General features: G+C 37.0%; 1 protein-coding gene across 2 annotated transcripts in view; it reads right to left on the reverse strand.

Moving 5' to 3' along the window:
• EIF3H (eukaryotic translation initiation factor 3 subunit H) overlaps positions 1-12753 on the reverse strand; it is an 86816-nt gene extending 74063 nt beyond the window's left edge. For both annotated transcript variants that reach the window (XM_030875646.3, XM_030875645.3), the window contains exon 1: positions 12591-12753. In XM_030875646.3, coding sequence (XP_030731506.1) covers positions 12591-12722 — 132 coding nt within the window. In that variant the 5' untranslated portion in view covers positions 12723-12753. The remainder of the gene's footprint in view (positions 1-12590) is intronic.
• Positions 12754-18951: the final 6198 nt, after the last annotated feature.

Consider the following 18951-nt stretch of genomic DNA (forward strand, 5'->3'; position numbering starts at 1 on the left):
ACCCTCTAAAAAGAGTGTTGGGGTTTCTCACAGTTTAAGAACACTATTCTAGAATGACAATTAAGAAAATTAACGTGCGTATACATTGTTAAAAGCACTATGAAGAAAACAGAGAAATGTGCTGTTAGCTAGGTTGATCTGGAAAAGGCCTCTCTCTGAGATGACCCCTGAGCAGAGAGCTGAAGAACAAGCAGCCAGCCCTACGAAGAGCTGGGTGAAGTGAATATTTGCCAACTATGGGTTTTAAACACTAGTTCAAAAAAATACTAATATTTGTTTTTCATAAAATATACAAGTTGTATTTTAAGGGAACAAAAAGGCCTAAAGAGGGATGAACAGTAGGGTGGGAGTAGTACACTTTCATGTTTTTACCAAAAGCTCTGGTATATAAATAATAAACCCAATGTCCTAGCAGACTCAGTTACATCCTAAGATACTACTACATAATTCAAAACTAACAATTTCATATCATTTTTGTTGATGAATTATGAAACAATATATTAATAAAATCCTTTCAGGAAAGGTTTGCCATGGCTTTTATAATCAGCAATATTTCTAATACCACTGTCAAGGTTAATCTTTACCTGGTAAACATAGGTCTACGAAGTTACCACCCAAAATTCTTCTAATCAAGGTAGCAACTCTAATGAAGTTCAAAGTTAAAAAGTAATTTAAGAACTGAATCTGGAACTTTCTGGCCTTGCAATATATGAATACGAAGTACCTCAACCCCCTCTACTCCTGTGTGCATGCAGAAATGATGAATAAGCTGCATTTCTGAAAAGCTTACGAGACAGTCAACCAAGCTAGAAGAGAAAACTCACAGACCAGAGCATTAGCCCTGTGAGTTAACACAGCAGTATCCAAAGGTACATCAGACCTAGATACAATCCCCAAGGGCAAGGAACTGGGCTGCAGCCCAATCTCTGTCCTGGGTCAGCAGATGGGGTCTTGACTTGTTTGACTCAAGGAAGTGGAAACTAAGACCTTTCCAAAAAGCTAGAGCTCCATGAAAATTGTTGGTGGAAAGATAGAAAACAGTAATTGCAGTATCGTATAGTTAAATATAAACTTACTACATGATCCAAATTCCTACTCCTCAGAATTTACCCAAGAAGAATAAAAACATATTCACACAAAGATATGTTCACAAATGTTCACAGTAGCACTATTCATAATAGCCAAAACCTGGAAGCAACCCAAAAGTCTACCAAACACAGGTGGATAAACAACTGCAATAGGCTATCCATTCTATGGAATACTACTCAGCACTAAAAAGGAACAGAGTTGGCTTCCCTGGTGGTGCAGTGGTTGAGAGTCCGCCTGCCGATGCAGGGGACACGGGTTTGTGCCCTGGTCCTGGAGGATCCCACATGCCGTGGAGCGGCTGGGCCCGTGAGCCATGGCCGCTGAGCCTGCGCGGCCGGAGCCTGTGCTCCGCAATGGGAGAGGCCACAACAGTGAGAGGCCAGCGTACCGCAAAAAAAAAAAAAAAAAAAAAAAAAAGGAACAAAGTATCAATACAACAACAGAAAATCTCAAAAACATTATACTGAGTGAAAGAAGTCAACAAAATGCTATGTACTATATGACTTCCTTTATATGGAATTCTAGAAAAGGCAAAACCACAGCTGATAAGTGGTTGCCTTGGGGCCAAGGTGAGGGGGAGGATACTGAGGGCCGAAGGTCACAAATAATTGTATAATTGTGGTTCCCATTATATAATTACTTACAACTACTAAAGTTCATCAAATTGAACATTTAAAATGAGTGGGTTTTATTGTGTATAAATAATACCTTAACTTTAAAAAACTGTATGTACTTTTAAAATGTCTATATGATGAAGAAACAATTTATATGTGCCCACTCCAAATTTTATCCCCCATTTCAAAGATCCCCTGAAATGCTATAAGGAACTAGATTAAGAACCACTGCTATATTCTGACATTATTTATATTTTATATGTGTATATATAAACTCAAGTTTAAAATAACTCAAGTTTATAATAAGCCTAAGTAATCAAAAATAAATCTGTATTATTTTAGAAGTCAAAGTGTAACATTCAGAATTTTTCTTTTGAAGTATTTTAGAATTTAATGAGATTAATTAAGTAATTAATAGACAATTTCAGTTACCTAGAAAAATCTGTTTATATAAAAATAATTCACCAGAAATTGGATGTCTACATGTTTACAAACAAACACACACACCCCCAAAAAAAAGACATGGCTAAAAAATATCCTCACTACCCAAACTTCTACATTAACAAGTATACTTCTCCACGTCTATAAACCCTAAAAGCAAACATTCAAACCTGAAGGTCACAAAGGAACTGAAGGAGATCTAAGAACCTCTTAAAATCAAATGCAATATTTTGTGTCTACATACTTAAGGGCATTTTCTTGGAAAAAACGTCCATGGCATTTGCCAGATTCCCAGAGGCCCATGACATACAAAGGGTTAGAAAGAGTTTTAAAAAGTAGTAAAAAAAATGTATTATATATGTGCAGTTATGCATTTATGTTTGTATGAACAAGAATGGTGTGGAAGGACATACTTTTCTTCTATGAATTTTTGTATTATTTACTTAGTCCTAATAAGCATGTATTTGTTTTTAATTCAAAAAACATCAAATAAAAAAAATTAAGGGAAATGATTTTAAAATACAGCAATCACTGCAATTTACTGTATGGAGTTGCACAAAGAAGAGCAAACTAATTTAATTTCCTTTTTTGACAGTGCTCCTGAGTTGACAGAATGGTGTGGACATAATGTATCTTGATTTTAGCATGTTCTTTGGGGTACATTAAAAAAAAAATATGGACTGAATGAAGCATGGTTAAGTGGCTCTGAAAGGAAAAGGAAAAGAAAAAGAAAAAATCCACACACTATAAGCCTGAGCACCTGCTGACTTTAAATTCTAATCTCTTGTTGATACGGTTACTCTTCAACTCAATTCACAGATGTCGCTGCACACATACAAAAATTACCAGAAAATATGCATATGTACACACCATCAAGGTGAAAGAGGTAACTTCCAGATACATAGACTGGTTTTCAACAAGCAGACAGATCTGTTTAAGAGAAGCCTAACCTAAGCCAATTATAAATCAGCAAAATATCAATTCAAACTTATGGCAATAAATCTTCACCAGGAAAAGCAGCAGGTTTCCCACTGTCTCTGTACTACACATAAAAAGGATCTGTTGAAAGCCCAGTTTAAATGATTTGGGACCTAAGTAGTTCCAAATTGTTAGAACTATACCATCTATCATTTTTAACCTTCTTTTATAAACCTGAGCTCATAAGGACTGCTCTGAGGTTGCAACCTGTACTGCGCACCTAGGGTAAACAAACACTGAATCTATTTGTTCATCTTGTTAGAGTTCACAGATAAGAAATGTTGACATTATTAAAATGTTTTACCATTAAACCTGATAATAAAAAAAGTAAAAGTAGTGGTATTTAGTGATCACAATATTATTTTAGGTAGGTTCTACTAAATATTATTAGTTATAGGAAGTGGCCTTCCTCTGGTTATAGGAAGATGCTATTATCTAAAATAGGCATAAAAATCATTTATAACAGTGCTTCTCAAACTACAAGCAGCAAAGAACTCATTTTCCTCCCGTCTACCACAGACCAGTATTTTAGTCAAAGAATAAAAATTACTTACTAGACAGTGAAAACATATTTTTAAAGACATAGAGAATACAAGCCCAGGGGTCACAAGCTTGGCTACAAAGCAGTATTAAACTGCTGTCAAAGTTTCTAAAGACTTAGTCTGAATCCCGTGCTTGTCTCAGGCAGACCAGTAACAGTTCACACTTAATCAGCACTGGTTTTTAGAACCTGTAACGTTAGGCAGGTACAGTTCTCTCCCAACTCCAGGAGTGGAACATTGAGAGTTTATAATCAAACACTTCCTAATTTATGTCACTGATAACGAAGTCTCTCAAAATATAACATTATCTCAATAGATGTGAACTCTAAACTGTGTAGCTATCAAACCCATAGCTTCCCCCCAACCCCCGCTTGCTACAGGAGAGGACAGGCACTTGCTGGGCTCAGACCACGATTCTCTTAGTTTTGATTCTATTCTGAACTCTGTATTTTTAAGAAGGGTAAAAACAAACTCATTTCAGCAGCAGAACTTCACTTTGAATCACATGCTCTGTAAGACAGAAGTAAGACAGTAAATCATTTATCAAGTGAGCAAGCCCAGCTAAAGCCCCAACATGCAAACCTTGATTTGCTGTCTTCCATTTGTTGTCTAGTACACAGTAACTCTAGAATTAATCTTTATTTTTGTGGAAAAAAATAATGTTCAAGTGAGAGAGAAAACTTTAGTAAAAGCTTAAAATTAATTCTTACAAGTACACACAAATGTGAACCTCTGGTCTGTACAAACAGGAAAACCATATAGCATAGTTTAGTCTGGGCACTAGAATTCAAAATTAAGCTTGATCCGTGGCCTTAAGCAGGTTACCTTACCACCTATCTCCTATGGAGATAAATCAGTCAGTACCTATTCTCACAGCATAGTTACAAGGATTAAAAAATAACCCACCCAAAGTACCTATCACACTGTGCCTAGTAAAGCCTCAATAAATGTTAGCAACTATTACAACCACTAGTTTACAATAAATATTTTACCTAATCTCTTTCATTCATCCATCCATCTATCCATCCCACAAATATTTAGTGAGTGACTAGAATATGCCAGATACCCTCATGGCACTTACCCTTGTCTCCTCAGAATGTTCACAGTCGATTCCTCAGAGATTTTTTTCAGTCTTATAAGATATAAATATGACTTATTAAAAATCAGCCACTTAACGCCAAATTTCCATTTTTGTTTAGACTTACCAGGCATCTGTACCTAGAGCTATCTCTTATAACAACCAATACCACAGGGTTTCAGGGCAAGATTTTTTTAATCTGCATTAAAAAGTCAAGAGTGTGAGTAAATTGATTAATTGATTTATTCAAAATATTGTGTATGGATAGATGGATGTAAGTTTCCTTAAAAACATCATTATCCTTGCTAAAAATAAAGACTAGATCCACCACAAGAGTTTCTTAAAAGTCTGAAATAAAAAGGTAAAGCCCAAACTGCACCAGTTGCTAGCCAGACAGAAGAGGTCAGACAGGATGCATGATTCCTAGCTGGCTTTATTCCAGTTTTGTAGATTCTGGGAAGTAAGGTCCACAGCCTGAATTTCTCACATCAATCACCGTCAAAGAACAGCTATTACTGTAGAAGAATTTTAGTCTCAAAGAATCTGTAATGCCACAGAATATGCTCCCCTTAGCATATTCTGTAAAGTCAATATCTAGACTTTCATTTAATTCTGGCTTCTCTCACTGACTGATCTGTGAACTTGGCAGTTTTCTTATTTGGTTAAGCCTGGATCATTTTTTCTAACACCGAACAAAGAAGGTAGTTACTGCCAAAATGTAAATTCAAAAAACAGAAAGCAGCATTAGTCTTAAATTTAACACATTTTATGGCTCAAGTGGGATGGGGTTCCATTTCATAACTGGCTGAGTCAAATAATAAATAGGATTTAAATCACTGCTGTTAAGTTTTGATGTGAAAGAAATTCAAGTAACTTCAATAAGAAGAAGAAGAAAAAAAAAAGATATTTTGCTCCTGACACATATGGGATCAGTTACAATGTTCCAATACACTTAACCAATATCGCTTCTATAATATTGCAGTTGAAAGACTGTATTTCATAATTATTCTCTTGGATCTAATGCTCATTGATGGTCCACAGTTTTAAAGTTAAATCAACTATTAATTGTTGGGGAAAGGGGAAGAAGGACAACGCAGTCTCAAGAAATTCAACAGAATAGCTCTGCTCTCATCATAAAAATTAGTCATCAGAAAGTACAATGATGCAATCAAACACACAAATGTATAATTTCAATTAAATGTTAACTGAGAAGGATATTTAACTTATAATATTAAATGTTTACTTTACCAACTCAATATACATAACCAAGAAGCAAATTTTCCCACATATAGCTAGAAGATAATTTTCCTAAAGTAAGAGGCTTAGCTGGAACAAAATTCATTTCCCCTCTCACACAAAACAAACAAAATTTCAAAGCTGTTATGAGCTGTCTGCTTCCCAACACAGTTTAAGCTTATTATATTCAGGAGCGTGAACCACTGCTTAATTAGAAGGCCTTAAGGTGATTTTTAGGTGCTTCGATTACAGTTTGTTTCTGCTTCCTTAACAGGAGGCAATACTTGCCAAAATAGGTCCAGAAGGAAACATTCAAAAAGAGTAACTGCGACTCTGCCCCTGAGAAGAGGGTGGGTGAAGATAGGAATGAAAGTGACAGTTTCTTTTCACTACCTACTCTTTTTTGCATTTTGATTTGTGTACCATGTGTACCCAGAGAAATGGCTGTGTTTAATTAAACAGGTTTAATAAATTAAAAGCACTTCAACTTTCCAGCATAAAAAGTATACCACAATAATCCCAGGGGAAGGTGATTATTCACCTTATTTATCCTCAAGAGGTCCTTCAGAACAAAACTGAAGGTTATGCATTTCTGAACAAAATCTAAAATGGGTTTTCTTCTACCCAAAAGAAAAAGATGTTGGTTTTGTTTTAAAGGCTACCCTTAAACCAAACTTGAAAACAGTATATCTACAAGCTCTCATTTGGAGGCTATAAACAAAAGGTAAAGAGGATCTTAAAAGTCAGGCTGTAAAGTTTGATTTTATTTTGTGTAATGAGGATTTTTCCAAGGAGTTTCTGCATTCTAGGACCACAGCTACTAAGTAAGTGACTTTAAGAGAATCCAAGGGAAACCCTAAGGAACAATCAAAGATAATACCAGAAGACTGGGTGACTTGGGCAGATCTGTGAGTGTTACCACTATCAGACAAGAAATATTTACTGAATTGATGAATCACTGCAACTAAACATGCATACTTAATTTTAAAAATAAAGACTAAGATTTTTAGAAACCATAACTTTCAGGTGGCAATGGTGTCAAGAAACAGCACTCTATACTGTGTAAGTGGGAAAGCACACTGAACTATACAACTATTCTGGAGAACAGTTTGGCAACGTGCTTAATATGCTTAAAAATGTGCACAACCACCTTTAACCCATTAACTTCAACTATAGATATTTATTAAAGCATTGAAGAAACGCTAGAAAAGAAAATTCTGAACTCTTAATAGTGTACCCACCCTCAAGTTATGAGCGTATACATTAATTTCCTTTGTGTTTTTTCTATTTCTCCAAATTTTTCTTACTATGAACGTATACCATTTTTTGTTTTCTAAAACATCCAATTTTAGCCCATTACTGCTATCCCATAGATAAACAAACAGTTGCTACTTATATCAAATGAAACTAGTTGGGGACAGGGATAGAAGGTAAAGGTATTGAGAAAAAAAAATGTTTCGTATTAATCATCAAGATACAATGAATACCTGTGGCTTTTGGTACTATTTGGGAGGAAAATAAACCCTTAAAATTTTATGCTAAAATACAGTTGATATTCAGACTCAAAGAGCAAAAAAGTTTTATATTTTGAGTAAGTTAATACTGAGTTACCACTATTTTGCTAAATCCATTTTTTTTTCCTTGTATGCTTGGGCTTGGTACCAACATCAATAAAACTCCAGAATACGGCTCTGGTATATACCAGTACGCACTTCAGCCCTTCGGTTTTGATGAAACAAGTACAGTTTGTCATCAAATAGATGGATATGTAAATTACACTATACTTTGCTATCAAGTCTAATCTTTACAGGAGATAACCATTTTATAGAACAATCTTCTACAAACAGTAGTTTGCAGGGGGAAAAGATAAAGCTACTTTCTCTTTAAGTATATTTTCCCATATCCTGCCAAATGAAATAATATCCAAGTACTGTAATTTAAATATTTTACAAAAACAAAATTATGAACTAATTTCCCAGAGAAAAGCAAATGCAACCAAGTTTTCATGTAGTGCTGAAATCAGGAACTTTTATCTAAAAAGCTATCTAAAGGAGACTTGGTAAAGTAAAAGTTAGAGTATCTGACCACAAAAATAAGAACTGGCAAACACCCTCTTCAAAGCCTAATGATTTATGGAGGCTTTTCTCCCCAATATCGGTGCTAAAGGCCCAGAAAAAGGTTGCCAAGGCTTAAAATATCTGGATAAACTTATGGAATCCTGGATAATAAGATCAGAACTTCTAGTTATACAGGAGCTAGCTGAAGCCAAAGGTGACAAGAAAGCAAAAGATAAAAAACCAGTAGTCTGATGTAAAAGACTTACTGTGCCCACACCTTTTAATGTCGAAGCAGGCATTTGGGAAGTGATATATGCCATTTCATCTGTACTGCAACAACTATAGTTTAAATTTCTCATTATATTCCATTTACTTGGTCAGGCATCCAGTTTGGATTCCCATTGTAACTAATACCAACTATTAAAATCAATCCCAGCTACTAAAACTGTTATTGACAATGATTAAACATCAGTAGGAAATTTTATATGTTAAGCTTTTATTTATTACAGTAGGAAGGCCATGCCTTATCCTCACATTAAAGCAGAACAAACTAAGGTCCAGAAATGCTATTTATTAAATCATCTCCATGTGAAGTACCACGTATGCTAAGCTCCTTCAATCATCCCCACAAAGCTACAAGGAACAACACTAATATAGCTCGTCACCAATGGTGTACATGCCATAAACACAGGAAGCAAGCACTGTCATGAAGTTTTTTTAAAAAAGGAAATGGATTTCAACAAGCTTTCTCGCCTTAAGGGAAAGAAACAATGCCCAGGATGTCTGCAGGGTTATCCAAACCTTGGAAGCAACCAGAGATGAAAAAGTCAGATGGACTTAGGTTTGCCTACCTAAGGCAGGTAAACTACCTTACTTACAGGTACCTACTAGTACTCTGCCTGACTCTCCTTAATATACAGTAAACCTTTCATTAACAGCATATGATTACACGCCAAGATGAGCAACACAAGCTGTCACCACAAAAAGTTCAGAGAAAGGAAGAGATCGACGTGGCCCAGGGCAGTACTACTCAAACATTAATATGCTATAAATTACCTGAAACAGTAGATCAGGAAAAATTCTGAAATACTGTATTTCTGCATTTCTAACAAGCTACCAGGCGAGGCCAATTCTGCTTGTCTTGCTGGTCTTTGGACCATACTTTGAGTATCAAAAGTATAATGTACATAAGTAAGGTAAGATTCAGCCTGGTTTGGGGGGAACAAGGTGGGTTTTACATGAAAAGTCCAATAGGAAGAATTAGCTTGATCTTCTCTAGGAACAATGAGACCACTTGACTACAATGAAGACTCACTCATCCGTTCTACAAGGATATACTGAGCAATGACTCTGCACAATGTACAACAAAAGACACACTGACAAGCCTACTGAAATGCACAATTAAGATTATTGAGAGATATCATTTCACACAAGGAAAACAAGCCATCTAACTGTCCATTAACATTTAGATGAGGAAAATTATGTTCTAGTCATACAATGAAATGCTATATAGTAATGAAAATGAATGAATTATAGCTCCTCACTCTAGAACAGAATAATCTCAAAATCATGGTATGAGATACGCATATATATGATTCAAGACACAGGCGAGGGCTTCCCTGGTGGCGCAGTGGTTGAGAGTCCGCCTGCCGATGCAGGGGACACAGGTTCGTGCCCCGGTCCGGGAAGATCCCACATGCCGCGGAGCGGCTAGGCCCGTGAGCCATGGCCGCTGAGCCTGCGCGTCCAAAGCCTGTGCTCCGCAACAGGAGAGGCCACAACAGTGAGAGGCCTGTGTACCGCAAAAAAAAAAAAAAGAGAGAGACACAGGCGAACATATGCTATGATTTAATTAATATTTCATTTTTTGTTAATATAAATAGAACAAACTAAACAAATTGGGAATACTCTGTGTGGTGAAGCTATAGAGAAAACTAAGAAATCACTGAAACAAAGCTCACAGGAGTGATTATAGGTTTCGAAGAAGGGATGGGAGAAAAGGATGAAACAGGAGAAGGGGCTTCAAAGGTACTCAATGTTCTATTTCTCAAGTTAAATGCCAGGTAAGTGGATGTTTACTTTGTGATTATTTAAATTATGTACTACAGACACTATTTTGCATGTATAATATATCTTGATTTTTTTTTTTTTTTACAGTTTTTTGATAATGTTATCAATGACCTTTTTAAAAACTAAGTCAGGGACTTGGTGATGGCAGATTCTAGTAGCAGTGAGTTAAAAAAAGAATGGAAGACCACAAATATAGACAAATTCTTTAACCATTGACTTCAAGGAAAAAAGTGGGGACTAAGAATGCACACAAAGTACTAAGTAAAAAGAGACAGGGCTGAACATTTTAATATGGGAAAGTCTGACAATGGTCACATGTTAAGAGAAAGGTAACATTAAAGATACAGAAAAAAACTGATGAAACAGGACTAAAGCTTAGAAAGGAAAGGCTCAAGAAAATAAGAAGAAAAATTGGCCCTGGCCATTACCAAGACACTGGAAACAAATGTGATTAAACATGAGGCTAACCAAATTAGTCCTGTGTGGCTGGAATGAACCGTTCCTACGTAGAAGCTTGGAAATAGTAGCAAATAAATGTGAACACAAAAGCAAGGACAACATCTTGGTGGGCCTTGAATTCATTGCAAAGTCACTAAAAACATTTCAAGGGACTTCCCTGGCAGTCCAGTGGTTAAGACTCTGAGCTCCCACTGCAGGGGGCACAGGTTCAATCTCTGGTCGGGGGAAACTAAGATGCCACATGCTGTGCAAGGCAGCCAGGAGAGAAAAAAAAAAACATTTCAAGAGGAAAGTTAACAAGGTCTGAACGTTCACATTAAGTGAATGTTTTAATAAAAGTATGCAGGCTAAGAAAACAAGTCAAGATGCCATTAAAATAATCTTTATAAAAGAAGATATCGGGACATGAAACAGGAGCAGTACAAAATTCATCAGTTTATCCTATCTATGTCAATTAACCTGTTCAGTTTTGGGAACAGAATAGGTGAAAAACCATAATCCCTGCCTGCCCTCAGTAGCTTACATTCTAGTGGGGGAGACAAACAAGAAAGCAAACAAGACAATTACAGGCAGTAGAAAATACTACAAAGGAAATAAAGGTGATGTATGAAGAGTGATGGGGATGGGGCTATTTTTTACCGGGTTGTTAGGCAAGGCCTTTCTTGAGATGCTGACATTTAAGCCAATACCGAAAGGCTCAAAAGAAGCCACGGAGAAGGAAAAATATTTGAGAGAGTATTTCAGGCCAAGGAAACAAAACTCTGAAAGCTCACTGTGACTGAAGCCTAGAAGAAAGTATGAGGTGAGTTTGAAGAAAGAGACGAGAGTAGCAGGACCCTCAAGTCTGTATAAGAAGTGGTTGGTGGCATAGAGATGAGAAGCAGATGAATTTGATATATTTTGAAGGTGAAACAAACAGAATTTGCTGAGGGTAAAAAAAAAAGAACATGCATACATTAATCCCTAGGTTTTGACTTTTTCAAATGGAGAGATAGTAGTTCCATTTGACTTTTTCAAATGGAGAGATAGTAGTTCCATTTATTAAGATGGGAGAGACTGAGGTAAGATTAATGCATGGGAGAGAAGAAGGAGAGGGAGAGTCAATAATTTTATTTTGGACATGTTAAATTTGAAGTACCTATGAGATATCCAAACAGTGATAGCAAGCAGGCAGCTAGATATATAAGAGTGGCATTCAAGAACCAAGTCTGGCAAGAAATATAAATCTAGGAGTTATCAAAATACAAATATTTAAAGCTTTGAAAAGGGGCCTTAAAGTCTACCACTGTAACTTCTACAAATAATAACAGCAGCTAAAATTAAATGGTAACACGTTTTACCATTTAATTTACCAAGCACAAAGAGATTAAGTAACATGCCCAATGTCATTCAGCTAATTTTAGAGCTGGATTCCAACCCAAGCAGTCTGACTCCAGAGTTGTGCTTTCATCTACTTTGTCAAGCAGAGACCAGGTGGAAGGAAGCTAATCGCAAATCCTGAGGCACTCCAATGTTCACAGATAAGGAAGGCATAAAAGATATTTATTCCAATTACGCGGTTTCAGGTAAGCGCTGAACCACAGGCTCAAAAGTGGCTACAAAGTAAATCTCCACTTGTGAAGTTACAGATGTCAGATGCCAGCAATGAAGCAATAAAGTTTACTCTCCCCTTCCAAAAGCCCTAGAGTCCTAGGTCCCTCTCGACACCTCCGTCACCTACTTCTCTCCCAGAAGAGTCATTCTCCAAATAGCCTCTCCCAGGCATCTCAAAACAAGACCCCCAAGAATCTGTCACACACACACCCTAGCCTAGGTCCCCTTTCTCAGCCCTCACCTCCCCCACCAGATGGCAGAGAAGGCGGCCGCGTCTCCCGAGCAGAAAGTGAAGATAAAGAAAGGTTTTAGGGAAAACCCTTGTCCCAGCCTCAGCAAGCCCAGTGGGGAGGCTGCCGGGAAGCACGTCTGGCGGAACCGGGCTGGGAACTGAGCTCCCCACGTGGGCCTGGGGAGACGGAACCCCACTCACCAAGCCATCTATCTGCACTTGCTTCACGGCTGAATCTCCGGACCCCGCTTTGCCTTTGCCTTTCCCTGCAGCGCCAGTGGTGGAGCTGGAAGAGGTGGCAGCAGAGCCGGTGCCTTCCTTGCGGGACGCCATCTTTTCTGCCGGACAGGAAAAGAGAAAAACGTGAGTAACCGGAAGCGGAAATACAAGCTTCACGTGACGTCAGACGCAGTCTGTCGTTCGAAAGGCGGAGCTCTTAGGAAAGACCCGGGGAGGCCCCACCTCCTTTCTCACTTCAGTCACCTTCTTCGGCAACGGAATCCTCTGCACATGCGCGTTGTGCGTTAGCGGCTTTCAGAAAGCTTTACGAAAGGAAAAATGGACTTTTTAAAATGTTTTGCACTTTATGTTTAGTCGGTCTCCACTAGGCAGTTGATCATAACTGCATTATAGCTCACATTTATGTAGCGTCCTATTCGTAAAAAATGCTTTTACTTCTAATTTTTTAAATTAATCCCCATTTCCAATCTTGGGAACTATGAAGAGCTATACAAACTCCCATGTTAGGAAATTGAGACGTGATTTGTCTAACGTCATTCTGTTCATTAGTGGTGAGCCATATTGCAGTTTGTTTAAAATTTCTTTGCAATTTTTGTCCTTTTAAATATCCCACTAAGATTTTCCAGTCATGTATGCTAAACACACTACATGGGTTCTTGTAATCTGAACAAAGACAGTGTATGTGGGCCCTCTGCATGAAATAGCCCAGAGCCAAAAGATACAAATATAGAGAGAGAGAAAGAGAGAGAGTGAGAATGGAGTAGAATTTTAAACAGGAAATCAATATGATCATCACCCTAACTAGAAAGGGTCTAGAAGCAATGACATTCCTTCACTTGGATTCCTAGTTTCCTTCTTATCTCACTGACTGATCCTTTCTTCTCAGTCACCGTTGCTGATTTCTTTACCCTTCCCTATTTTAAAATTAAAATTTAATTTATTTTAATTAAATTAATTTAAGAACAGCAGTAGTGTTCAGTCCTTGTACATCTTCATTCCCTTATCTTTACTCCCTATCTCAAGGGTCATCATGCAATGCTGATGATTCCCAAATTTATATTTCCCCAGACCTCTCCACTGAACTCCACACCAGCATATCCATCTGTCTATTCAACATCTCCACTTAAATGTCCCACAAGCACCTCCAACTTAACCTTTCAAAAATTGAGCTCCAAATACCACCTCCCTCGAAAAAAATGTTCTTCCCACAGTCTTCCCCCTGTCATTTGATGACAGTGTTATTCTTCTAGTTGATAAGAACAAAGCCCTTGGGGCCATCTTTGACTCCTCTGTTTCCTTCACACCCTACCCCTGCTCCATTGGAAACTTCTGTAGGCTCCACATTAAAAATGTATTCAAAATCCAGACTTCTTTTGGGAAGATGAAGCAGAAATATTTTTTCCTATTCCTCCCTATAAGTACAACAAAATCCCAGGGTATTATATATAAAAGAAACATAAGAAGACTCTGCAAGGTGAAGAGAAGGAGAAAGACTGGTTAGGGACATGGAGACCCAAGGAGCAACACAGTGGTGATTTCCCAGTTTCTATTTGCCGCATATATCCCAGACTTGGAGCTGAAGTCCAGTCACCTGAAAATATCAACAGGCACAGATTTAAAAACTCCAACAAAAGTCTGTTCTCTGCACACTGCCAGTAGAGACCATGTGGGGAGCTTGAACTTTCACCCCCACCAGACAGTAATAGGCACCCACTCCATCCCCCAATGGAGTGATGTCAAAGAAGGCCTAGTGGAGACTAAAGATTTCACCACAGCTGGTAATGAGGCCACCCACTCCTAATGCCAGTGAAGGAAACAAGAAGAGCAGTAATGAAGCATTACTACCCCTCCCATCCAGAAGATATAAGTTTACGGGTAGTGGGAGCTGGAACTCCCATCCTCCAGCAATAACAAGGAACTAGTCCTACCCCCAAGGGAATCAATGAAGGCTGAACGTGAAACTTCTATTTGTACCCTCCTAGGGCAGTGATAAGAAGGACTCCCTCCTCCTTCCATTGCCAGAGCTGTGTCAGAGGAAACCAGCTAAAACATATGTCTCAAGATCCAGTGTTCTGCACAAATAACAAATGTTAGCGAGAATGTGGAGAAAAGGGAACCCACATACACTGTTGGTGGGAATGTAAATTGGTGCAGCCACTGTGGAAAACAGTATGAAGACTTCTTAAAAAACTAAAAATAGAGCTACCATATGACGCAGCAATTCCACTCCTGGGTATATACCCGAGAAAAACAAAAACACTAATTCAAAAAGATACATGCAACCCAATGTTCATAGCAGCATTATTTACAACTGCCAAGATATGGAATCAGCCTAAGTGTCAAATAACAGATGAATGGATAAGGAAGAGTGGTATGTATGTATAATGGAGTACTACTTGGCCATAAAAAAGAGTGAAGTTTTGCCATTTGCAGCAAAATGGATGGACTTGGAGGGCAAGTGGTTACCAGTGTGGAGAGGGAAGGGGAAAGGAGCAATAGGGGTGTGGGAATTAGAGGTACAAACTATTAGTTATTAAATAAGCTACAAAGATATATTGTACAACATGGGGAATATAGCTAATATTCTATAATACTATATATGGAGTATAGCCTTTAAAAATTGTGAATCACTATATACCTGTAACCTATATAATATTCTACAGCAACTATACCTCAACTTTTTTAAAGTTTAAAAAATAAAAAAAGAAGATCCAGAGTTCTGTAACAGAATACCCAAAAGTCTATGTCTCAATTTTAAAAAATCACTCATCATCGCATCAAGAACCAGGAAGATCTCAAACTGAATGGAAAAAGACAAATAGATGCCAGCACTGGAATTACAGAGACGTTAGAATTATCCAGCAAGGATTTTAAAGTAGTCACCATATAATGTTTCAACAAACAATTACAAACACACTTGAAACAAATGAAAAGAGTGTCAGAAAAGAAGTTCAAAGTCTCAGCCAAGATATAAATAAAAATGAAATATAAATTTAGAACTTAAAAAATACAATAACCAAAAATAAAAAAACTCAATGGATGGGCTTAACAGCAGAAAAGAAAGGACAATGGAAAAAAATCAGAGGACTGGAGATAGAATGATAAAAATCACCCAGTCTGTACATAAATTAACAGAATATAAAATGGTACAGCCACTGTGAGAAAGAGTATGGCAGTTCCTCAAAAAATTATCGTAGAATTACCAATCTCACTTCTAGGAATATAGCCAAAAGTATTGAAAGCAAGGACTCAGACAGATATTTGTACACCAGTATCATAGCAGCATTATTCATAATAGCCAAAAGGTGGAAGCAACTCAAATGTTCTTCAACAGATGAATTAATAAATAAAATGTGGTATTTACATACAAAGGTATATAATTCAGCCTTAAAAAGAAATGAAAGTCAGAGACATGCTGAACCTTTTCAACGAGGATGAACCCTGAAAACAATATGCTAAATGAAATAAGCCAGACACAAAAAAACAAATATTGTATGATTCCATTTATATCAGGCACCTAGAATAGTGAAATCTGTAGAGAAGAAACAGTAGAATAGCAATTACCAGGACTTGGAAAGACGGAGGGGTAGGGAGTTATTGTTTAATGGATGCAGGTTTCAATTTGGGATAATGGAACAGTTCTGCAGATGAACAGTGGTAATTGTTGCACAACAATGTGAACATACTTAACGGCACTGAATTGTTCACTCAAAAAAGGATTTTAAATATAAGTTTTTATGTTATGTATATTTTAAAAACAACTTAAAAAAGGGAGACTGGAACAAAAAATGAACAGAGACTCAGAGGTCTTTGGAACTATAAAAAATACATATCTAACAATCCTGTCATTGACGTCTCACAAAGACAAAAGAAAGAGAGCAGGGGTTAAAAGGTATTCAAAGAAATAATGAATAAAAACTTCCCAAATAGGGGAAAAGTCATAACCTACAGTTTCAAGAAGCTTGAGTGAATGCCAAACACGATACATCCAAAGAACTTCACACCAAGACATATTACAGTCAAACTTCTGAAAACCAAAGAAAAAAATCTTGAAAGCAAAAAAAAAAAAAAAAAAAAAAACCTTATATATATTTTTTTTTTAATTTTTTTTTTTTTCCGGAGCACAGGCTCCAGACGCGCATGCTCAGCGGCCATGGCTCACGGGCCCAGCCGCTCCACGGCATGTGGGATTTTCCCGGACCGGGGCACAAACCCGTGTCCCCTGCATTGGCAGGCGGACTCTCAACCACTGCGCCAACAGGGAAGCCTCAAAACACCTTATATTGATATAAGAGAAAAACAATTAGATTAGAGTGGATTTCTCAACAGAAACCACAGAGACCAGAGGAAGTTGCATAATATTTTCAAACTGGTAAAAGAAAGAATTACCAACCCAGAAACCTATATCCAGCCAAAATATCCTTCAGGAATAAAAAAGAAATCAAAACATTCTTGGATGAAGGGAAACTAAAACAATTTGTTACCAGTAGACCTACCGTAAAAGGATGACTGAAAGAAGTTCTCTAAAAAGAAAAGACACAATAAAAGAATAAACCTTGGAACATCATAAGGAAGAAAGAACACAGTAAACAAAAATATGAGTAATTACAATAGACTTTCCTTCTCCTCTTGAATTTTCTACATTATTTTTGAGAGTTAAAGCAAAAATTATAGCATTACCTAGTGTGGCTCTAAATATACGTAGAAGAAACACTTAAAGCAAATAAGGGCTGGTTAAGGGACATATAGGAAGGTCAGGTTTCTACAAGTCACTTGAACTGGTTAAATGACTTAACAGTAAACTGTGATGTTATTTTTATCTAATATAATACCTAGAGGAACCACTAAAAATGCTTTACAAAGGGAGACACTCAAAAACAGCATAAATAAATCAATATGAAACTCTAAAGAATGTTCAAATAACCCACAAGAATGCAATAAAAAGAAAACAGAAATAAAAACAGAGAATTATAGGGGGAAAAAATGAAATGGTAGTCTTAAGCCTAAACATATCAATAACTAGATTAATATAAATGTTCTAAATACACCTATTAAAATACAACTATTGGAAGAATAGATAAAAACCACCTAACCATAGGCTGTCTAAAAGAAACTGATTTCAAATATAACGATATAGGCACGTTGACATAAAATGATGGAAAAATCTATCATGCAAACGTCAATCAAAAGAAGAAGGACTGGCTGTATTAATATCAGATAAAAGAGAATTCAGAGCTAAGATAATCACCAGAGACAGTGGGAAATATATAATGATAAAATGGTCAATCACCAAAAGCACACAGCAATTCTAAATGTGTATGTCCTAGCAACAAAGCTGAACTTATGTTGAGAAAAAACTCATAGAGCTCAAAGGACAAATAGACACACCCACAGTCATAGTTAGAGATGTCAACTCTCCTCTCTTAACAGTTGATAGAACAACTAGAGAGAAAATCAGCAAGGATATAAAGGAATTTAGCAATGCCATCAATCAACAGGATCTAATCAATATTTATAAAACATTCCACCCAACAGCAACAAAATACACATTCTTGTCCAATCCCCATGGAACATAGAGATCATATCCTGAGTCATAAACCAACCTTGACAAATTTAAAGTAACTGAAATCATTCAGAGTATGTTCAGCAACCACAATGGATTCAAACTAGAAATCAAAATATAAAAGTAACAGAAAATTTTCCAAATACTTGGAAACTATAGAACATGCTTCCACTAGCCCGTGGATCAAACAGGAAGTCTTAAGAGAAATTTTAAAACACACAGTAAACTGAATGAATATGAAAATATAAAATGTTAAAATTTGTGGGACACAGCTGCGTCAGTACTGAGAGGAAAGTTTATAGCTAAATGTATACATTATAGAAGAGGATGTATCTCAAATCAATAAACTAAACTTCCTCTTCACGATCCTAGAGCAAAGTAAGCCTGCAAACATGCAGAAGAAATTAAATAACAGAATACTGAATATACTTGATCACCCAAAGAAGATTGCTCACAACCATTAAATTGTACTTTAGCCGCCCTCCAAAAGGCAGTTTTGATGTTGTGGTTATTAATTTCACTGTGGATATTCATATACCAGATAAAATAAATTTATCCTGTATTCCCAATAATATGTTCTTCATTCTCTCTGTCACTGGAGCTAAAGTTTTTAGCATACTTCTATATGTGCTGGAAATATTTCAAATTTAGTCAGAGGCAAAAAGAGAGAGGATGGTAAAGGCCTTCCAAAGCAAGCTGTGGGCCCTGTCCACGGTGATTACCGCATGAGGACAGGAAGCAAAGGATAGCCTGCCATGC

Source organism: Globicephala melas, chromosome 17 (genome assembly GCF_963455315.2).
Source record: "Globicephala melas chromosome 17, mGloMel1.2, whole genome shotgun sequence".
NCBI classification, from domain to species: Eukaryota; Metazoa; Chordata; class Mammalia; order Artiodactyla; family Delphinidae; genus Globicephala; species Globicephala melas.